At 47.4% G+C, this 17,801-nt stretch overlaps 1 protein-coding gene across 1 annotated transcript; it reads left to right on the forward strand.

Moving 5' to 3' along the window:
• The first annotated feature begins 418 nt into the window (after positions 1-418).
• Positions 419-12,719, forward strand: CMPK2 (cytidine/uridine monophosphate kinase 2). Its single transcript, XM_081265315.1, has 5 exons — positions 419-1,338; positions 2,642-2,756; positions 4,897-5,098; positions 9,228-9,461; positions 10,908-12,719. The coding sequence occupies exons 1-5, from the start codon at positions 658-660 to the stop codon at positions 11,029-11,031; spliced, it is 1,356 nt and encodes a 451-aa protein (XP_081121441.1). The 5' UTR covers positions 419-657; the 3' UTR covers positions 11,032-12,719.
• Positions 12,720-17,801: the final 5,082 nt, after the last annotated feature.

The raw sequence follows: 17,801 nt of genomic DNA on the forward strand, positions 1-17,801 counted from the left end.
GACTAAAGGCTGCCTGAACACCTCCTGACACTCAGTGCCTTGCCCGGGATTGGGCAGGGGGCTGGCTTCCTTAAACCTATCCATCTACCTAACCCCCTGGATGGTAGCCCCTCTTTCCTATCCTTCTTTTGCCCCCCACTTAGAAGTTCTCCTTTCTATTATTCTAATAAATCCTGTTACTTTGCTCTCACTCTTGTGTCCATGGATTTTGTTCTTCAGATTCATGAGATGAAGACCCCAACCCCACGCTCGGCCCTGCACGCCTAGCCCCACACGCTGGGCATAAGAAACCTAGGAGGAGTTGGGGGAGGGGGCTGGGGGCCGCCAGTCACCTCCAGGTCCTGGCGCGGCTCCGGTGCTGATTTGCCGCCAGCCTAAGGGCCGGATTAGGGTTAAGAGGGACGTCCCCTGTAGAGGCTGCCGCCTCTGGGAGCTGCCCTACGCAGGCAGCAACGCGCGCCGGGGACGCGGGGGCCGAGCCTTTGCTCTCCGCGCGCGGGCGGTTTACGGAGCGGCTTTTCGAGGGAGGAGAGGCCGCGGGGAGGCGCCCAGAGCCGCTCCGCCCGCCAGTAGCTTTCGTTTCCTGCCGCGCTTCCCCTCTGCCCGCCCCCAGGCGAGTTTCGATTACCAGGCGCGGCCAAGGGCCGGGTGGCGCTGATGGCCTTTGCCCGGCGCCCGCGCGCCACACTGCAGCTCTGGCGGCTCTCAGGGCAGCTGCGCGCCTGGCGCGGGCTCTGCGCTCTGGCCATGGCTCGGCCGCGCTGCTTCGCTCTGGAGCTGAGGGACTGCACTTTAGCTCACTTCGCTCTGGGCGCGGAGGGCTCCGATGCACGCCCTGACCCCCGCCTGGCTGAGCTGCTGGGGCCTCCGGGGCGCAGCTACTCGCTGTGTGTGTCGGCGGCCGGGGACGGCGACTGCGGGGCCCGAGTCCAAGCGGCTCGGGTGCACCAGAACCTGCAGCGCCAGCTGCGCAGTGACCCCTTCCAGCGGTGCCAGCTGCACAGGCTGCTCTGCTACTGCCCAGGCAGCCAGGCCCAAGGCATGCAGCACGGCTTCCTGCTGCGCGACCCCTGTGACTGCCTGGACACCCGGCGCGCTCTGCTAGAACTGCTGGGCAGATTCCAAGAGGCTGAGCGTCCGCACCTGGGGGAGTTTGAGGCCGACTCGCAAGGTGTACTGTGGCAGCGAGTCTGGGTACTGCAGGAGAGTGGGCAGCTGCAGGTGGGCTGCGCACGTGTCCTACCCACCTTGGAGCCCCCGCTGCATCCAATGGTGCCCCACCTCCTCAGCTCGGTGGTCTTCCGGGACCTGGACACTGCCAGAGCTATTTTAGAGACGGTAAGATTTTTTTTCCCTTCAGGATGGCATCTGGATCCTCCTCACCAGAACTGGACCAAGCAGTTTGCTCTCCTGCAGGCTGACCTGTAATGAACTTCCTTCCCTCCTTGGTTTGTTTATTCCTGTTCACAGATCAGTTAGTGGAGACATCCTGTATGCCAGGCTCTGCATTAGGCACTGGCTCTTTCGAGATTCTTATCTGAAGGAACTTCCAAGCTGACACAGAACATATCCTAACACCAAACAATGCCATGCTTGCTGTGGTGCATACTGAAAGTATCCCAGCAGGAGTGGAGAGGGGCTAGGAACGGGAGGATAATGACAGAGAGGTAATTTTCCTTGGTAGTGGCTGCCATTCAGGGATCTTGGGGTGTAGAGGAAAGGACACCAGTTTGGAGTGTAAGAAACTTAGGCATAAATAGCCTTCCTCCTCAGTAGCTGTGAGCCTTGTACCCTCACTCCACCTGTGTGTTTCCTCCTTTCCTCCACACCCGTTTGTCTTTCAGGGTTCTTGTCAATGATTAAGGAAACAGGTGAGTCACAGCATCATTGAAAGAGACTAAAGACTGACCACAGGCGGGATCTGGGGCATGCAGACTGGCCCACTGACCTGTGATTCATCAGCCTTATGGGACAGGGTTGCAGAGTGGGTAAGAGTGCAAAGTCATCCACCTGGGGTTGAGTTCAATCTCTGGCATTTATAGGTGCTTTCAATAAGTTTCTTCAGTGCTCTTTGCTTCAGTCACCCTGGTTCACAAGACGGGAGTAATCCTAGTACCACTCTTACAAAGTTATCTTAGAGGTTGGCTAGCTTCATATTGTGAATCACTTGGAAGATCTCCTTTTCCAATAAGCACAGAAATAAGTAGGGTCTGGGCCTCATGTGGAGGTGTGGTGAGCATGGGATAGAACACTGCACAGCTAAGGACTTGGAATTCCAGGCAGACACTGCTCTGCCAGCCTTGCAATTTTCACAGCTCCCTAAGCTGTTAGGAGAGGACAGAAACACACTGCTCATTTACAGACTTGCCACCCTCTGTTCCAGGAGGCCTGTGGTTCCACTCTGAGTTATACTGCCCTGTAAGTATGGGTCTTGACCAATGCAGGATGTGTGTGATCCAGAGAATCGAGCCTTTATGAGCCTCAGTTACCCATTACAAAACTACGGTGGCCAGCCTGTCCCAGCTTCAGGATACCAGGAGTTTCATATGCCTGGTGTAGCCCTTGGTTTAATGTAGGCCTGGTCTTGGGCAACTACAAAAGCCCCCGTACTTGCTGCTGATGGACACCCATTGTATTGCAGTGTACGTCCTCTATTCCGGAAGCCCAGGCAGTTCTTGACGTGGTTGACAAGTGCCCAAGGCAGGTCCAAAGAGGAAAGTTCCCAGTCATTGCCATCGAAGGACTGGATGCCACTGGTAAGAGACTTTGTAGTTACAGACAATGGCATTCACTGTTCAGTTGTGGAATAAAAGAAGTTCTTCTGAAACAGAACTTCAGACAGAGCCTCGATCTGGCTGTACTGTACAGCAGGTGCTGGACTAGGCAGGCCATAAGGCTGGCCTCCCCAGGGGACACCATGCGGACAGGGCGAGTTCTGACAACAAGGCTAGTCAGGGGACAGGTGCAGGGAAGGCGCTCCAGAAAGAGAAATGGCCTGGACACTGGTGCACAGACGTGACCCGCATGGTGTGCCCAGGAACCCCAGGCAATTCAGAGGGCGATCTTGGGAAAAATGTGGAAGAACAAGGAAATGGAGGAGGAAAAGCCTTCCGAGCTGCACAGATCTCAGGACACGTGCCTGCAGTGAGACTCGGGTGCCCAAGGGGAAGAAGTGTGGCTTCTGGGGCAGACAGAAGTGGAGAAGAGGAGGCTGAGCCTGGAGAACACTAGCACCTGTGGGGCCTGGTGATTAATCAACACCTATTTTGTAGGGTCCTTGGGAAAATTAGATGCATACTGTGTGTTGAGCTCACAGCTCCTAAAGACACTGACAAATGCTAGGGTTCATCTTAACAACCCAAGAGAAAAATACAATAAAATAAAAGAAATAAACAGTTTGTAATAAATTCTTGAAAACTTAAGTGGAGAGAGAGGGGTGGGGAGGGAGAGAAAAGACAGCTAAGCATTAGGAGTGCAGAGAAGCCAGCCGACAGTGTCCTGGAGTGGATGACTTTCTTATCCGCAACCATGCTGAGCTCAGCGCTGCAGCCAAGGCTTATGGTATGGGTCCAGGGAAGAGGCTGATGTGAGTACAACCTGCAGCTGTGCAAAGGGAATCAGAAAGAGGCTGAGCAGGGCTGTAACTTTGAGGAAGAACTAAAGTCTAAATCCAGATAGAGCGGCTCCAACGGCCAAGCCCAGGGAGCCACGGCAGGAATGAGTGGTAGAGTCAGGGTTGGAACTGGAAGGGGCTTGAGGAAGTGGCAGCAGGGGGTGAAGAAGTGAGAAGGGAGGTGGGACCAGGAGAGGCACCGGGGATGCCACCTGTGTTCCTCAGCGTCTCTCCATTGTGACCAAGATACCCGGCACACACAATTTCAGGGGAGGTGATTTTTTTTTGGCTCATGGCTTCAGAGGCTTTGGTCCATGGTCGTTTGGGTCCATTGCTCTTGGCCAGAGATGAGGCAGAAAGAACATCATGGTGGCAGAAGGAAAGCTGCTCAGCTCCTGGGAGCTGGGAAGTGGAGGGAGAGAGACACTGAGAGTGAGAGCAAGATGAGAGAGAGAGAGAGAGAGAGAGAGAGGAGAGAGAGAGAAGACAGACTGACCCAGGGGCAAGATTCAACCCCTCAGGGCATGCTCTCAGTGGTCTACTTCCTCTGCCCCGCCTCACCTCCTAATAGTTCATTCCAATTATTCACCCATCAAATGATGTAGGCAGAGCCCCAGGGTCCAAACCTTTCCTAAAAGCCCCACTTCCTAACACTGCTGCCCGCGGAAGAGGCCTTAAACACAGGGAACTGTGGGGGACTTCCCAGGCCCAGACCACAGCACTGTGCCTGGGTCATTCCTCAAGATAAGTCAGATGTGGGTGGCATGGGTGAAGAGAAGCACGGGCCAGGAATAAGGGAGCACGTGAAAGGAGCTCTGGTATCAGGAGCCTGCAGACCCAAGTTCATCATTAATTCATAAAAATGAAGATCATTTTTTTCCTTCAAGATATTCTTTTTTTTTTTTTTAAAGAGAGAGTGAGAGAGGAGAGAAAGAGGAGAGAGAGAGAGAATTTTTTTTAATATTTATTTTTTAGTTCTCGGTGGACACAACATCTTTGTTGGTATGTGGTGCTGAGGATCGAACCCGGGCCACACGCATGCCAGGCAAGCGCGCTACCGCTTGAGCCACATCCCCAGCCCCTTCTTCAAGATATTCTAATGCCAAGCAGAGGGATCCTAAGTTCCTCTCAGCCTGCAACTTTGTATAAAATACCCTAGTGTGAGATCACCTCCTTTCAATGACAGATTGAAATAATTATTTTGCTTCTTGATGTTAATGTGAACCTTGTGATACTACAGGGGCTGTGTCAAAAATGTGATGTCTTTTGTTTGTGACTTGCAGGTAAGACCACGGTGACCCAGGCAGTCTCCAAGTCTCTCAAGGCTGTCCTCTTATACTCACCACCCTCTTGCATTGGCCAATGGAGGAAAACCTTTGATGATGAGCCAACTATTATTAAAAGAGCATTTTACTCTTTGGGCAATTACATTGTGGCTTCTGAAATAGCTAAGGCATCTGCCAAGTCTCCTGTGATTGTAGACAGGTGTGTATAAAGCTTCCTTGAATCAGGCATTTCTTCCTGACGTGTGTGGGGTTTGGTGGGGCACATGCAACACCATATTGTGTTAATCAAGTGAAAATTGTGTTAAGATTATAATAGCAACCATGTCTGTCATTTATTAATTGCCTACACCAGTCATGACATTTGGCACAGAACTTGCATACATTTTAGTGACATCTGGATCAGTAACTTGGGTAGAAAGATATCAAATGTTATCCCCAATTAACTGATTAGAAACAGACCCTAGAAAGGTTGAATAACTTGCCAGTGAATGAGAAGTCTGGGCTTCGCCTCTCTGTGCTTTTAGTGGTTCATTTGTTCATTGACTTATTCAACAAAGATTTATTGGACACCTAACGTGTGCTAAAGACTTCTTAGACCAAAAGATTTAGGGTAAATGAGATTGTCAGTACACTGCTTCTGTGGAGCAAAGTGACCAGTTGCAGAAGACAGTGACCTTGTGAGCAGAAATGTGAGGTGATCTCAGAGAACGTAAATATGAGGAAGAGGGTAAATCAAGGTAACATGACACTGAAAACCTCCACACACCCAGTAGGTGCGGCGCAGAGGGCCTGCCTCAGAAGGCATCTCTGAACAGTGATCAAAAAGAGTCAGGTGTGAAATTTCCAGAGGTGCAGAATGATCATGTAAGCCAGAGGCTGACAGATTCAGGGATCGGAGGGAGGCCCAGGTGCTGGAGCACAGCCCGGGAGGCCTGCTTTCTGGAAGGACGGAAGGAAAAGGTGGGGCAGGTCATGGGGAAGTGTGAATTTTATTCTTAGTGGGGAATAATCTGAAGAATTTAGATGTGGGAGTGGCATGAACTGATATTTTAAAGTTTGTACATATAAATAATAGCTTTAAAATGCAGTAAAAATGGACAAAAGCTATATAGCAAGAGGTACTGAGTTTAACATCGTCTCAACATGGGGTATAGAAATTGCAACCACACTAAGATGCCATTTTGCTCCCAGGAGTTTGGTGAAGACCTGGGTTGGAGAAGACAGAGATCCATGGGAACTCATGTGTGGGGCTGACCAGAGATGGACACTGGTGTTGTCCCGTGCAGAACAGGTTGAGGAGATGTAGCAGAGGGGAAGGTTGCTGCTACTCACTGGAGGAACACTCTGCAGAGTTTATTTCAGCATCATTTATACTATCAAAAAGTTTGAAAAGCCAAAAGCCCACCAATATAGAAAGGAAAATACTGGCATATTTGTAAAATGGAATATTATGTAGCAATATACACGAGGGTAATGCATCACTGGGCATAGATTACAAAACCATAATGTTAAATGCAAAAAAAAATCACATTGCAGAAATATGCTCAGCAGAATGCATGTGAAATAATACTGCAGAGTATGGAGAGATGAAGGAATGTTGAGCACTGAATTTAAGAGAGCCATATTCCCATGTGCAGAGAGAAATGTGGTTGCCAATGTGTCTAGAAGGGCTTCATTTGTGATGTATTATTTCTTTACATTACTCAAGTATTCATTTTACTGCTTTCTGTGCAATTTTAGTTGTTTTTGAATTTAAGCAATTTCATTTAAGCAATTCAATACATATTAAGAAGGGCATTAATAATAAATGAAAATCCCAAGGAATTTCAGGAAGTGAGCCTATCAAATACCCTGAACCCTGGGTTATGGTTTAGCTATTCGGTGTCCCCCCAAAAGTTTGTGTGTAAGACAATGCAAGAAAGTTTTGAGGTGAACTGATTGGATTATGAGAGCCTTCACTTAATCATTGCATTATCCCCTGATGGGGGTTAATTGGGTGGTGACTGTAGGCAGTGGGGGTATGATTGGAGAAAGTGGTTCCCAAGGGCCTGCCTTTGGGGTCTATTTTTTTTCCCTGGTGAGCAAGATTCTCTCTCTACTTCCTGGTGCAGAGACTGACCATTCCCAAGGAATGGAGTCAGCCAACTACAGACTGAGACCTCTGAAACCATGATTCTCAGATAAAGTCTGCCTCCTCTAAAATTGTCCTGGTCACAGCAGTGAAAAAGCTGACTAAAACACCTGGTCAAGAATGGGAGCCTGGCTGCACCCCATGAATCTGCTCCTTCTCCACCTGAACACGGTCCATTCTCCTGCCCAGTGGTAGCCACTCTCCCGATAACATCTACCACACATTGGTTTCGCCTGTTCTTGAACTGCCTATGAATGCAACGCTACGTCATATGCTATTTGCATTCAGTTTTTTTTTTTTTTCACACCACCTTGTGTTTGTGAGGTCTCCGTCTGGTAATGAACTTTCACACACCTTTGCTGCAATGTACATGCGATTCTGATGCATAGGTTTCCGGGAGAGGAACTGTAGGGGCATAGCGTTGAGGTGTATTCAGCTTTCATAGGTATGGAACAAAGTTTCTAGAGTGCTGGAAACAACTTACAGCCTCATCTTGTCCCACAGGAAGGTCTGAGCCCTCCCTTGGGAGCCCCCCTCACCCACAGTTAGTGCAGTCTGACTCTGCTCTAGCCTTTCTGCTGGTTCATCTTGGGAAGCTGGTAGTTACGGCCGCTTTGTTGCACCAGGGAAGAGACTTCCTACTCCTTTCTTGAAATGATATCTTTTTCTGTGCTTTTTGGTATATTGGAGATATTTCATAAAGAGATCACCCAGATGGTTTTTAAGAATCAAGGATGTGGTGGTACCATGAGGACGAGAGGGAAACAGCAAGTTTAGCCTGAAGCTGTGGCTTCTCGTCTCAGCTACAGTGGCAGCTTGGGGTATTACTGTGGTGGTGGGGGATGGTGGGTGGGGTCGGGTGAGGGTGTTTTAATTGTTTCCAAGTTGGCAAGTATGAGGAATGCTAGAAGAAATGGCAAAAGCTGTGGAGTCTTGTTCCTCTTTGGGACACTTGCCTGGGCGACACCTTTGCCACATTGCCAACTTGCCCAGTGTTACCATATCTACAGTCATTCCCTAGTATTTCAAGGGGGAAGACTAAAATTTTCCTGCAGACCATGACTTCAGGTGGGGCATATTTTCCTTGGTGCCGTGGGTGCTGAAGCAAGACCTGCAGTGGAGACAGGCACTCATGCCCTCCGTCTCTTGGTTTGCTGATCTGTCAAAGCGGTATATTATACGCCCTCCCCTGCCAGCCCTCAAGGCTTGTGATGCATAGCAGTGAGTTGATTCATGAGCAGGGTCTCTGACACTAGCAAATCACCCTAAAAATAGACAGCATGATTCTAAAGCCATATGTGATGTATTGGCCAAGGGTTCTGGGTTTGTGCTTCCCCTGATGGTGGGATCCAGAATACCAAATAGTGCAAAGAGTGGAGGTGATGTCCAGGGGCATGATTATTTTAAAAGCACAGCAGGGCTGTCATCGAGAGAACTCTATAGAAAACAGGCTTTAATTCCATCTTTCTGCTTTGTGTCCCTGGATTGTCTGCAATTTAGTTCTTGTCAGAGGAAAAGCAAAGAGCAGTTCTGTGTCATCTGAGTGGGTTTGTCCATGTTTAAATATTCTGAAATCCATTTTTTAGGTAGCACCTTCCTCTGGCTGGATGATGTATGGGTAGAGGTTTCTCAAGACTTCTATGGTAAAGGAGTCTTGTTGAATTATCAGCCTTTGTCTTCATACTGAGCCTTTCACTCAGAGAACATGGAGTGTGCAGATGCCTGTGGTAGTCTGGGTTACAACACCTGTCTGCTTGCCTGGCACTGACGGGCAGTCAGATGCCTGGAGGCTCAGGGTCCAGCCCGGGGTTTCCTGGATGGGCATGTTCAGTGTGAATAGCACAGGAGTTGACCTGACTGTCCAGAGTTTGCCCAAGACACAGTACTCGACTAAAATGAAAGGCCCACAGGTCTGTTCTGTCGGCCCTCACCCCAGCGCAGGACCAGCACCCTGTGGGCAAGCCCTGTGCAGCGGACAGTGGAAGTCGAGTCAGGGCAACCTCACGGAGAGCCCACTCATCATTGCTCTTTTTTTAAACTGTTTTGTGATTTCTGATAGAACTCAGTTTTACTTACCTTGGTGCATCACCCTGGGAGCCCACGGGCCAGCCCTGGGTTCCTTGTGCTGGCCAGCTGATCCCTGGGCGCTGCTTGACATCTGGCTGGTTCAGGAACTCACGGCTGCTTTTCTTCTCAGGTTCTGGCACAGCACAGCCACCTATGGCATAGCCACTGAGTTGAGTGGGGGTCTGCAGCACCTGCCTCCTGCCCACCACCCCGTATACCAGTGGCCAGGGGACCTGCTCAAGCCTGACCTCGTCCTGCTGCTCAGCATGAGTCCTGAGGAGAGGGCACAGAGGCTGCGGGACCGGGGCCTGGAGCAGACCAGAGAAGAGGCTGAACTTGAGGCCAACAGTGTATTTCGTCAGAAGTAGGTGTCCCTGGGGCAAGGCAAGTGGTGGGCATCCCTGCAGGGACTGAGCCAGAATTGGCACTGGCTTTAGGCGCATGGAGGAAGTGACCGTGTCCAGTGTTTCCAAAGTAGAGGCAGTGCCCTGAGCTGTGTCAGGGCCCGTGGGCAGGCCCCGTACCGTGGGGCTACAACTAAAAGTCTATTGACTGGAGATCAGACCATGCCACTTGTCCTGGCTGTGCCAGGAACAGCACGAGCCTGGGTAAGACAGTGAGGTGTCCGTGCCTCGGTTTCCCAGTCTGGATATGATGGGCATAGCGCAGAGTGCCTATCCTGCGTCAGGCGGTTTACCTACATCTGGGTGCAGTTCTCCCACAGCCTCCCTCGAGAGGCCACATCTGCCTTATGTTAACAGTTTACAAAACCAAGGCTCAGAGGATTAAATGATTTGTCCACATTTCCGTACTATTAAGTAGTAAAACTAGGATTAGAGTCAAGATCTTTGTGCCTTCAAAGACAGTGTTTGTTTTGATCAGAGGGTTATGAGCACCACGGTGAAGAGTCCAGACAGGCCTGCGGCGTCACGGCCAAGTGTGGCTCCATCTCCAGCCCTGGTTCTGGAGGCGAAAACCAAAGTAGCTTAAACAGATAAACAGTGATATCATTGTCATCACACAGTAGTGTCACCCTGAAAAGAATAAAAATAACTGTGCTGCATGTGAAGATATCATGCCCAGCAATTTACATTTATACAAATTCCATTAAGCCTCTTTACAAACTCCTGACAGAGGTATTATTTCAGCACTTATACACAAATGACCCGGCCAGGACAGGGGATGTGACAGGCTGATGTAGCTGGTAGGTGGCACAGCAGATGCTCCAGCTCCAGGCCCCGTCTTAACCACTGTGCCACAGAGCCTGTGATAAACAGACACTGGCCACACGGGCACCTCACTGCAGCTGACCGGAAAGGAGAGATGATAGGAGACCCTGGCAGGAGCTTGCCCTCCACTCAAGTGCTGGAAGAGTTAAGTTCAGGCAGCGACTGTGCAGAGGACTCTGGCCCCTGTGAAGATCTTCCAGGGAACAGACTGGGAGAAATTGGCCATTGGCCTCTTTACTTAATCTGTTTGAGCTTCGGTTTCTTTTTCTGCAAAACAGTGATAACTGTTCCTCCCCTTGGTTACTTTGCGTATTAAATGAGAAGAACTGGGCAGAATGCTAATGCTTGGCAGAGGATAAGTAGTCAATAAATGCTAGCTGTTAAATTATTATTGCTAAGTTGTCATTTATTAAGCAAAATGCATTTACCATCATCTGTGGGCAAAGCTAGCGGCTCGGGGGAGCTGGGAGGTGAACGAGGAGGCACTTGGCCTCATGTGGTTATTATCATGGTAGCAGAGTCTCTCTGCAGGGAGAGCTGTGCCAGGAACCAGGCTGATGCTTCCTTCTGCCTGTCCCCAGGGTGGAGGCATCCTACCGACGGATGGAGAATCCCGGCTGCCTCGAGGTTGACGCCAGCCCCTCAAGAGAGAAGGTCCTGCAGACGGTTTTGGGCCTGATCCGAAACACTTTTCAGGACTTGTAGGTCTCTGGCCAGGTGCCCTATCTCAGCAGAGTAGGTATCGGCTTGGTAGATCCACGGCTGAGCTTGATAGGCAGCTCCCACTTTACGTTGCCCAGGTATATTGTGTGACAGAAAACGGGAGACTGGGCATTTTATTTGACTCCAGCCATTTATTTGCCTGAAGGCCCTGGCAAGCTTGTGCCTGGTGGGGCTCCACAGGGACTGGCGATTTCCTTCTGCCCAGTATGTGGACAATCTCCTCAGAACATGTTTTCAACTCCGTCACTGTCAAACTTCTCCAAGATGGATCTCATCCGGAAAGTATCAGGTGTACAGAAGCCACCAGGAAGCTCTTCACAGCAGCAGAGAGCCCAGCAGCCCCTTCTGACAAACACCTACATCCCTACAACATCATCTGTCATGACTTTCAGATCTGGAGGCACTATATCTCCGTCAGCCATGCATTTCCACACAACACACCTGTTCACGGCCATTCCTACAGAGCTGTTTGTGCTGGGGAACATTCGCAGAGCAGGCAGTAACCTTGTGCCTGAGGCTCCGAGCCCCTTGGATAGAACCCTGGGTTCCTCGCACTCAGAGTTGAACAGGAAGATGATCAGCCAAGCTGCTCTCGCTGCAGACACTCCAGCCTTCTGTGCGTTCCTTGTTTCCATCCCCTTCCCTTCCTTTGAAATATGGCTCTGAATGTAATGAGCAGTCTGCAAGGAGCTGGTTGCCTTTCACTTAGCCAATCCAGCAATTTATTTATATTGATGTTTACATTATGTGTTTCCTCAGTGTAGGAGCTATGAGTCACTAATTAAAATTGAAGTCAAGAAGCTAAATGCAATGTTTGTTGTGTATTTTCATTACACAAATTTAATTTATCTTTCTCAGTGAGCACAGTGCATCCTGGAATGGGTTTTCTTAGTAAATTATCTTGCACTTGAATGTCTTGTGATTGCACATGGAATCAGCTTTGAGATCTGCTTGGCTACAAGACAGTAGCTGAAGAAAGGGGGGACTTAATAGCTCTGTAGCCTTGGCTGAGTCACGGAACATCAACAGTCTGTGTTACTTGATCTGAAGAGGGACAGACATTCTTGGTCATAAAGAGATGCTTGAACCAGGTGAGGACCTAAAATTCCTTCCAATTCTAAGGTAGATGAATTTGCAAATTATTTCATCCTGTCTACAATTTCTTAAGAAAACTTTACCCCCAAATAATTAAATGTAAGGCCTTACCAGTTTTATCATATGGCATCTTTAATTATAATCCAGTTTACTAGCAACATCATGCTATTTTTAGAATGAACTATAGATAATCTATACACAATGTATTTATTCAAATAGATTATACAATTGGTTTCAGTTGAAAATATTCTTAAAGCTGATGAATAGAATTAGTGCTCTTTGCAGTGTGATATCCAACTATATTTTGATCTTATTTACTTTAAACATTTCAGAAGTTTTTGCTGGCAACCTAGAAAAACAATTACCTAATGATTTGTTTATATCTCTTGCAAATGAATAAAATTGCTATGGTTTTCTCAGCTGTGCTGTGGTCATGGGTGCATTTGTCCAAAAAGGTACCCACGGTTTCCCTCCAAATGCTGTATAGCTCTTGAGAGCAAGGGAATTGGATGGTGTGTGTTGGTAGTGACATGGAATTTGTGGTCAAGAGGCTTACAGATGAGAGGTGAATGATCATATTATTTTAAACACTATTTCTTCATTATAAATAGTAAAATAATTTTTTATTATGCGTTCTTTGATGATTTCTTTTAGATAAGACAGCACCTCCTGTCCCCAAACTGATGACAAGTAATCATTTGCCTGGCTCCGCTCCCTGCTCCCATTCTCCTGATAGGACATTTGTTGTCCCCAACATCCACTCTCCCTTCCCTCCATAGTAGCAGAATTTTAGGAGGGCATGTGGTGGCTGAGAGGGCAGAGCACCTTCCTTTCAGCTCCATGAGGTCAGCTGGCTAGGTTCTTGCGGGAGCAGAAGGACAGAGATATGGCAGGATGGGGCCCTTTTATTGAACTTATCCTGCTGGCTCTATTCAGGGGTGGGAGTGAGCCCTGTAGAGCCCAGGGGTTGAGGAGGACACTGCAGAGAGGTGAGGCTGCATGTCTGTGCTGCCACCCAGCCTGGCCCACCTTGGGCTTCTATGTGGGACGAGCCTGCTCCTGCCTGCTACCAGCCATTCTTGGGGTGGGTTTCTGACCCACACAGGTGCATCTACGTCCTTTCATCTTTTGCAACAAGAACCTGGAACAAGCCCACTAACACAAGGGACTGTTTTTAAAAAGCCATGAGATATCCAGTGCTCTTGTCCAATGATATCAATCATACACAATTATGGTTCGATTGGCTCCTGTGAGCTTACTTCATGGGTCTTGTGGATTTTCCTTCCCCTGTGTCTGTGAATGGAGAGCTAGGAGAGAAGGAACCATGACCCTTGGCTGTGTAAAGGCCACTGTGCCCAGTACTGTGGCTGGCACAAAGTTAGCAGTCAGTTCTGTGTCCTGGACAGAGCGACCTAGAGAATTAGAACACGCTACAGAGTGCTAATTGTGTGGCTCGAACAATAAGGCAAGGACTGCTTAAAACTCTTTTGAAATCAAGAGCCACATCCCAGGCCTCTTTTTGTCTCTGACACGTACAAGGAATGCAAACATTTTGGTCAATTCAATAGTCCACAACTCTGTGCCTTAGAGCTAGCTGCACAAGTTTACAAGACTGATACCAGGACTCCACACAACACCTAGGTCACGTGTCTGGCTGTGGTGTGTGGATGTGGGTATGTGTGGGGTGCGTGTGTTGGGGGTGCTGGAGTCCAGAGAGGGAGCCATGTGTTGAGGTAGCAGAACAAGTTCACCAGTCAGGACAGCTACGGCTCTCCCTGATGCTTCATGGGAGACAGACACACACTCCTGACTTGTTTAGAGCCCCATGATCCAGAGCTGTCTCTCTCGTCCCTTATTGTATGGAAAATCTAATGTGCTCATTTACTGTGTTACCTTATTTGGAAATAAGGTTTTGCTATGTATTCAAGTTAAGGTGAGTCCTACTAGATTAAAGTGGGCCTAAGCTATCACGACTAGTGTCCTTGTAATGAGGAAGGATGAGCCAGAGACACAGCAAGGACATCCCGAGGAAGGGGCACAGGTAGTAAGGACGTGGCTGAAAGTCAGCACCACCAGATGACAACCTCCTATAAAGTGGAGAGGCAAGGAAGGGCCCTACCCTAGTCTCCGAGGAAGCACATCCCTACTCACACCTGGATTTTGAACTTCCAGTTTTCAGAACTATTAGAGGGTAAATTTCTGTTGTTTTAACTTACTCAGTTTGGCGCACTTTTTCATGATAGAACTAGGAAGCTGCTGTCACATGCCACATAACAATGTTTTGGTTAATAACGGTGGTCCTCTAAGGGTGGGTGGCCTAGTGACATCGGACCACTTTAGTTGTGAGTGCAGTCTGTGATGTTCATACCGTGAGGAAACCAGCTAGTGGTCATTGTTGCAGAATGTAACCCGTCCCTGAGCCATTCCTGAAGGGGACCCAATAGTTAAAATACTGAAACAAAATATCAAGAGAAAACCTTGAAAGCAGCTGGAGAAAAACCACTGGCTATGAATATGCATATGGTGACAAAGAACCCTAGAAACCATGGAGGAGACAGTGGAGAAGATCTCCCAAGTTCTGAGAGAAAAAGATATCCAACTAGAGTCCTACGTCCAGTAAAAATGACCTATAGAAATGATGGTGAGGTCAAGGCATTTCTAGAGAAAAAGAGAAAATCAAGGCACCACCCTAAGCCTCCCTGATCTTTGCAACCTCAGGGCAAAGTGGGGTCCATTTCATGGTAAATTCATTTGTGTTTTCTGGAGATTTATGTAAATGGAAATGTCTAATATGTGCTCTTTGCTCTTTTTTTTTAACCTGACTTCCACCAATTATCAGCACAGGCATTTTGAGATCCATCCATGTTGTTTGTGAATTGATAATTCGTTTTTTTTTTTTTTTTTTTTTTTTTTTTTTTCTGTGTAATGTTCTATTTCTAGGACTCATCACCATTAACCTGTTACTGGATATTTGGGTTGGTTCCACATTTTAATTGTTGCAAATAAAGCCACTTTGGACACTGTGTACGTCTATGTTTTCATCTAGCAATTTATCCTCTGAGAGTCTTCCTTTAACATTTGCTGGTGATGAATTCATTCAGTTCCTTTATATATGAAAAGCCTGTGTTTTCCCTTAGGTTTTAAAAGGTATTTTCACTCGGCTTAAAATTATAGGTTCCATGACTTTTTGTGGTAGTAGTGGTGGTTATTGTTTTTAATAGTTCATGTCAGTTGCTATGTAATAGTAGGGTTCATTTGGATATAATGTAGAAGCATGGGAGTTTTCTAACTGAGTGCCTACATAAAGGTGTGGTTCAATGTCGTCTCACTTTCATGGTCTGATGGGAAATCTGCTGTCGTCCTTGCCTTTTTTCCTCAGTACATAACCTGTTTTATGTATCTGGTTGCTGTTTCTCTTTATTACTGGTTTGAATAATTTGATCAAGATGCTCCTTGGCTTAATTCATTTATGTATTTGTGTTTTGTTCTTTCTGTTCTGTAGGCTTATAGTTTTCATTAATTTTTTGGAAATTTTTTCCTTCATTTTTCAGATTTTTGGGTGGGTTCACCCTTTCATTTATTTCCTTCTTGGGGATACATTGCTTAAAAATCTCCCACAGCTCACTGATATGGTTTTCATTAGAAGACTATATTCTTTTGCCCTGTGTTTCTTTTTGATAGATTTGATTGCCATGTCTCCATGTTCTCTGGCAGCTTCTCACCTGAGGCTAATCACTTTAGAGTACGTTTCTCTCAGATACTGAGAAGTCAAATTTTGAGATACGATGAAAGGGAGGAAACATTGAAGCAGCATTTTAAAAATTACTAAACCAAAAAGCCTTCAACCTAGAATTGAATATGACGTATATATCACCTACTTCTTTGTTTATATTTCTTAAATTTGTGGAATGTAGTATTGATAACAGTTTTCACATCTATGTTTGCAAATTCTAGTATTGTTGTCAGTTTTGAGTTATTTTCATTGATTTTTCTTCCTACTCTTAGTCATTTTTTCCTGTTGTTATTGTTTTCTTCCCCTCCCCCATCTGGTATATTTGATTGGATATAATACATTTTGAATTCTATCTTGTTAGGCAATGGATGTTTTGATTTTCTATTAAAACTCTGAAGCTTTGTTTTACATTGTGGTTTAGTTTTTGGAAGTGATTGATTTTTTTATTGCATTTAAGAATCATTAGGTGGAACCATTCAATCTAGAATCAGTGACTTCTCACTCCTGCAGGACTATTCGTGCACCAGATCCCCAGTGGTTTCTGATGTTTAGTGGTCTGGCCAGTGAGGACAGGCTCTGTACCTGGCCTGTGAAAGGGCTGGGCTCTCTCCTCCAACCTTTGAGCATGGTTCTTTACCTGAGTTTGGCCCCCAGGGTGGCACCTGAGTGCCTGAGGCTGAGAGTGTCACTGGACAACTTGGACGCGGGGAAGACGGGGTCCTGGTCACACTACTCTCTTTCCTCCTGGATGGGGACTGCCCTGATAGCTTAGGTCGTTGAGATTTGGTCTCCTAGCCCTTCTTGACTAACTGGGTCTCAGCTCAGGTCTCCATGGTGTTGGGATCTTGACCTCCATCTTCCATCCAGCCCTTGCTGTTTGGGGTGGTTCACTGTCTCCCTGTGCTCTGTGTCACCTCACACAGCCCCTGTCAGGTCTATCACCATCAGCCCCTCCTCCCTGGGGCTGGCAAACTTTAAGGGTGCATTCAAAGGGCAGGGAACTGTGGGTGGTCCCAGAAGCAGCTGCCAGGAGGCCTGTGCTTCATCACTGCACACAGCCTGATTAGTGTGGGTGTGGCTGGGCTCCAGGCTGACTCAGGGAGGCTGGCATGGGTGCCTGGGGGACAGATGAGGGCTTCTCTCTGTTCCAGACCAACACCTGGAGAGAGGAAATTGGAGATCACGGGTCCCACCAACTTCATTTTCCCTTTAGGCAATTAATGGAGCACTGTTGCTTTGCCCTGTGTAACTTGTCCTAATCAGTCAGATGCTTTGGCCCAGGGATTCACACAAGTGACTGATTTTAAGATGCTTGTAGGTAGAAAATCAATACTGAGCATCTCATTGGGGCCTGCATATTTCATGAGGAGATCACGTGCTGGTCCACATCTCTTGCAGCTTTTCATTGTTGATCTCCTATTTCTTTAAGCAAGTTAAATGCTTAGGACATTTCTGTGGAAAAGCTGTAGCAAATGCCATTTGATTCAATTGCTGGCTTTAATTTAGCAATGCCAGGCTTTTCCTCCTTGGGTTTGATGAGCCCATAAACCAATTCCATCCAGAAGGACCTCATGTCATGGCCACTAGAGGGAGGCAGAGGGCTACCTTTACTCTTTGCTGTTTTGCAGGGATAATCACTTCCCTCATTACACACAAACTGCTGGAAAAACAACAGTGGTTCTTTTCATTTTTATTTAAATGTCTGCTCTAATGGGAAAACAAAGTACAAAACAGGGAACATTTCTAGGTCAAAGTAGCAAATCTTTAAAAGTAGCTAATTTCTTGCTTCAAGAATTCTAAGTACAGCCTTGGGGTCAGAAAAATAGTCAAAGAAAGACCTTAGTGATCATAGAGCTCAATCTCTTTCTTTAATAGTTGTGGAAAATGAGGCCCAGAGAGGGACCTGCCCTGCTAAGGGTCATAT

This window comes from Spermophilus citellus (genome assembly GCF_964194105.1).
Source record: "Spermophilus citellus genome assembly, chromosome: 13".
NCBI lineage: Eukaryota > Metazoa > Chordata > Mammalia > Rodentia > Sciuridae > Spermophilus > Spermophilus citellus.

Bases quoted from the DNA above. Each gene is read 5' to 3' on its own strand.
- CMPK2 (XM_081265315.1), top strand. From the start codon at position 658: ATGGCCTTTGCCCGGCGCCCGCGCGCCACACTGCAGCTCTGGCGGCTC. The intron at 1,339-2,641 runs GTAAGATTTTTT...ATTGTATTGCAG, and splicing joins CCAGAGCTATTTTAGAGACG to TGTACGTCCTCTATTCCGGA. The intron at 9,462-10,907 runs GTAGGTGTCCCT...GCCTGTCCCCAG, and splicing joins AACAGTGTATTTCGTCAGAA to GGTGGAGGCATCCTACCGAC.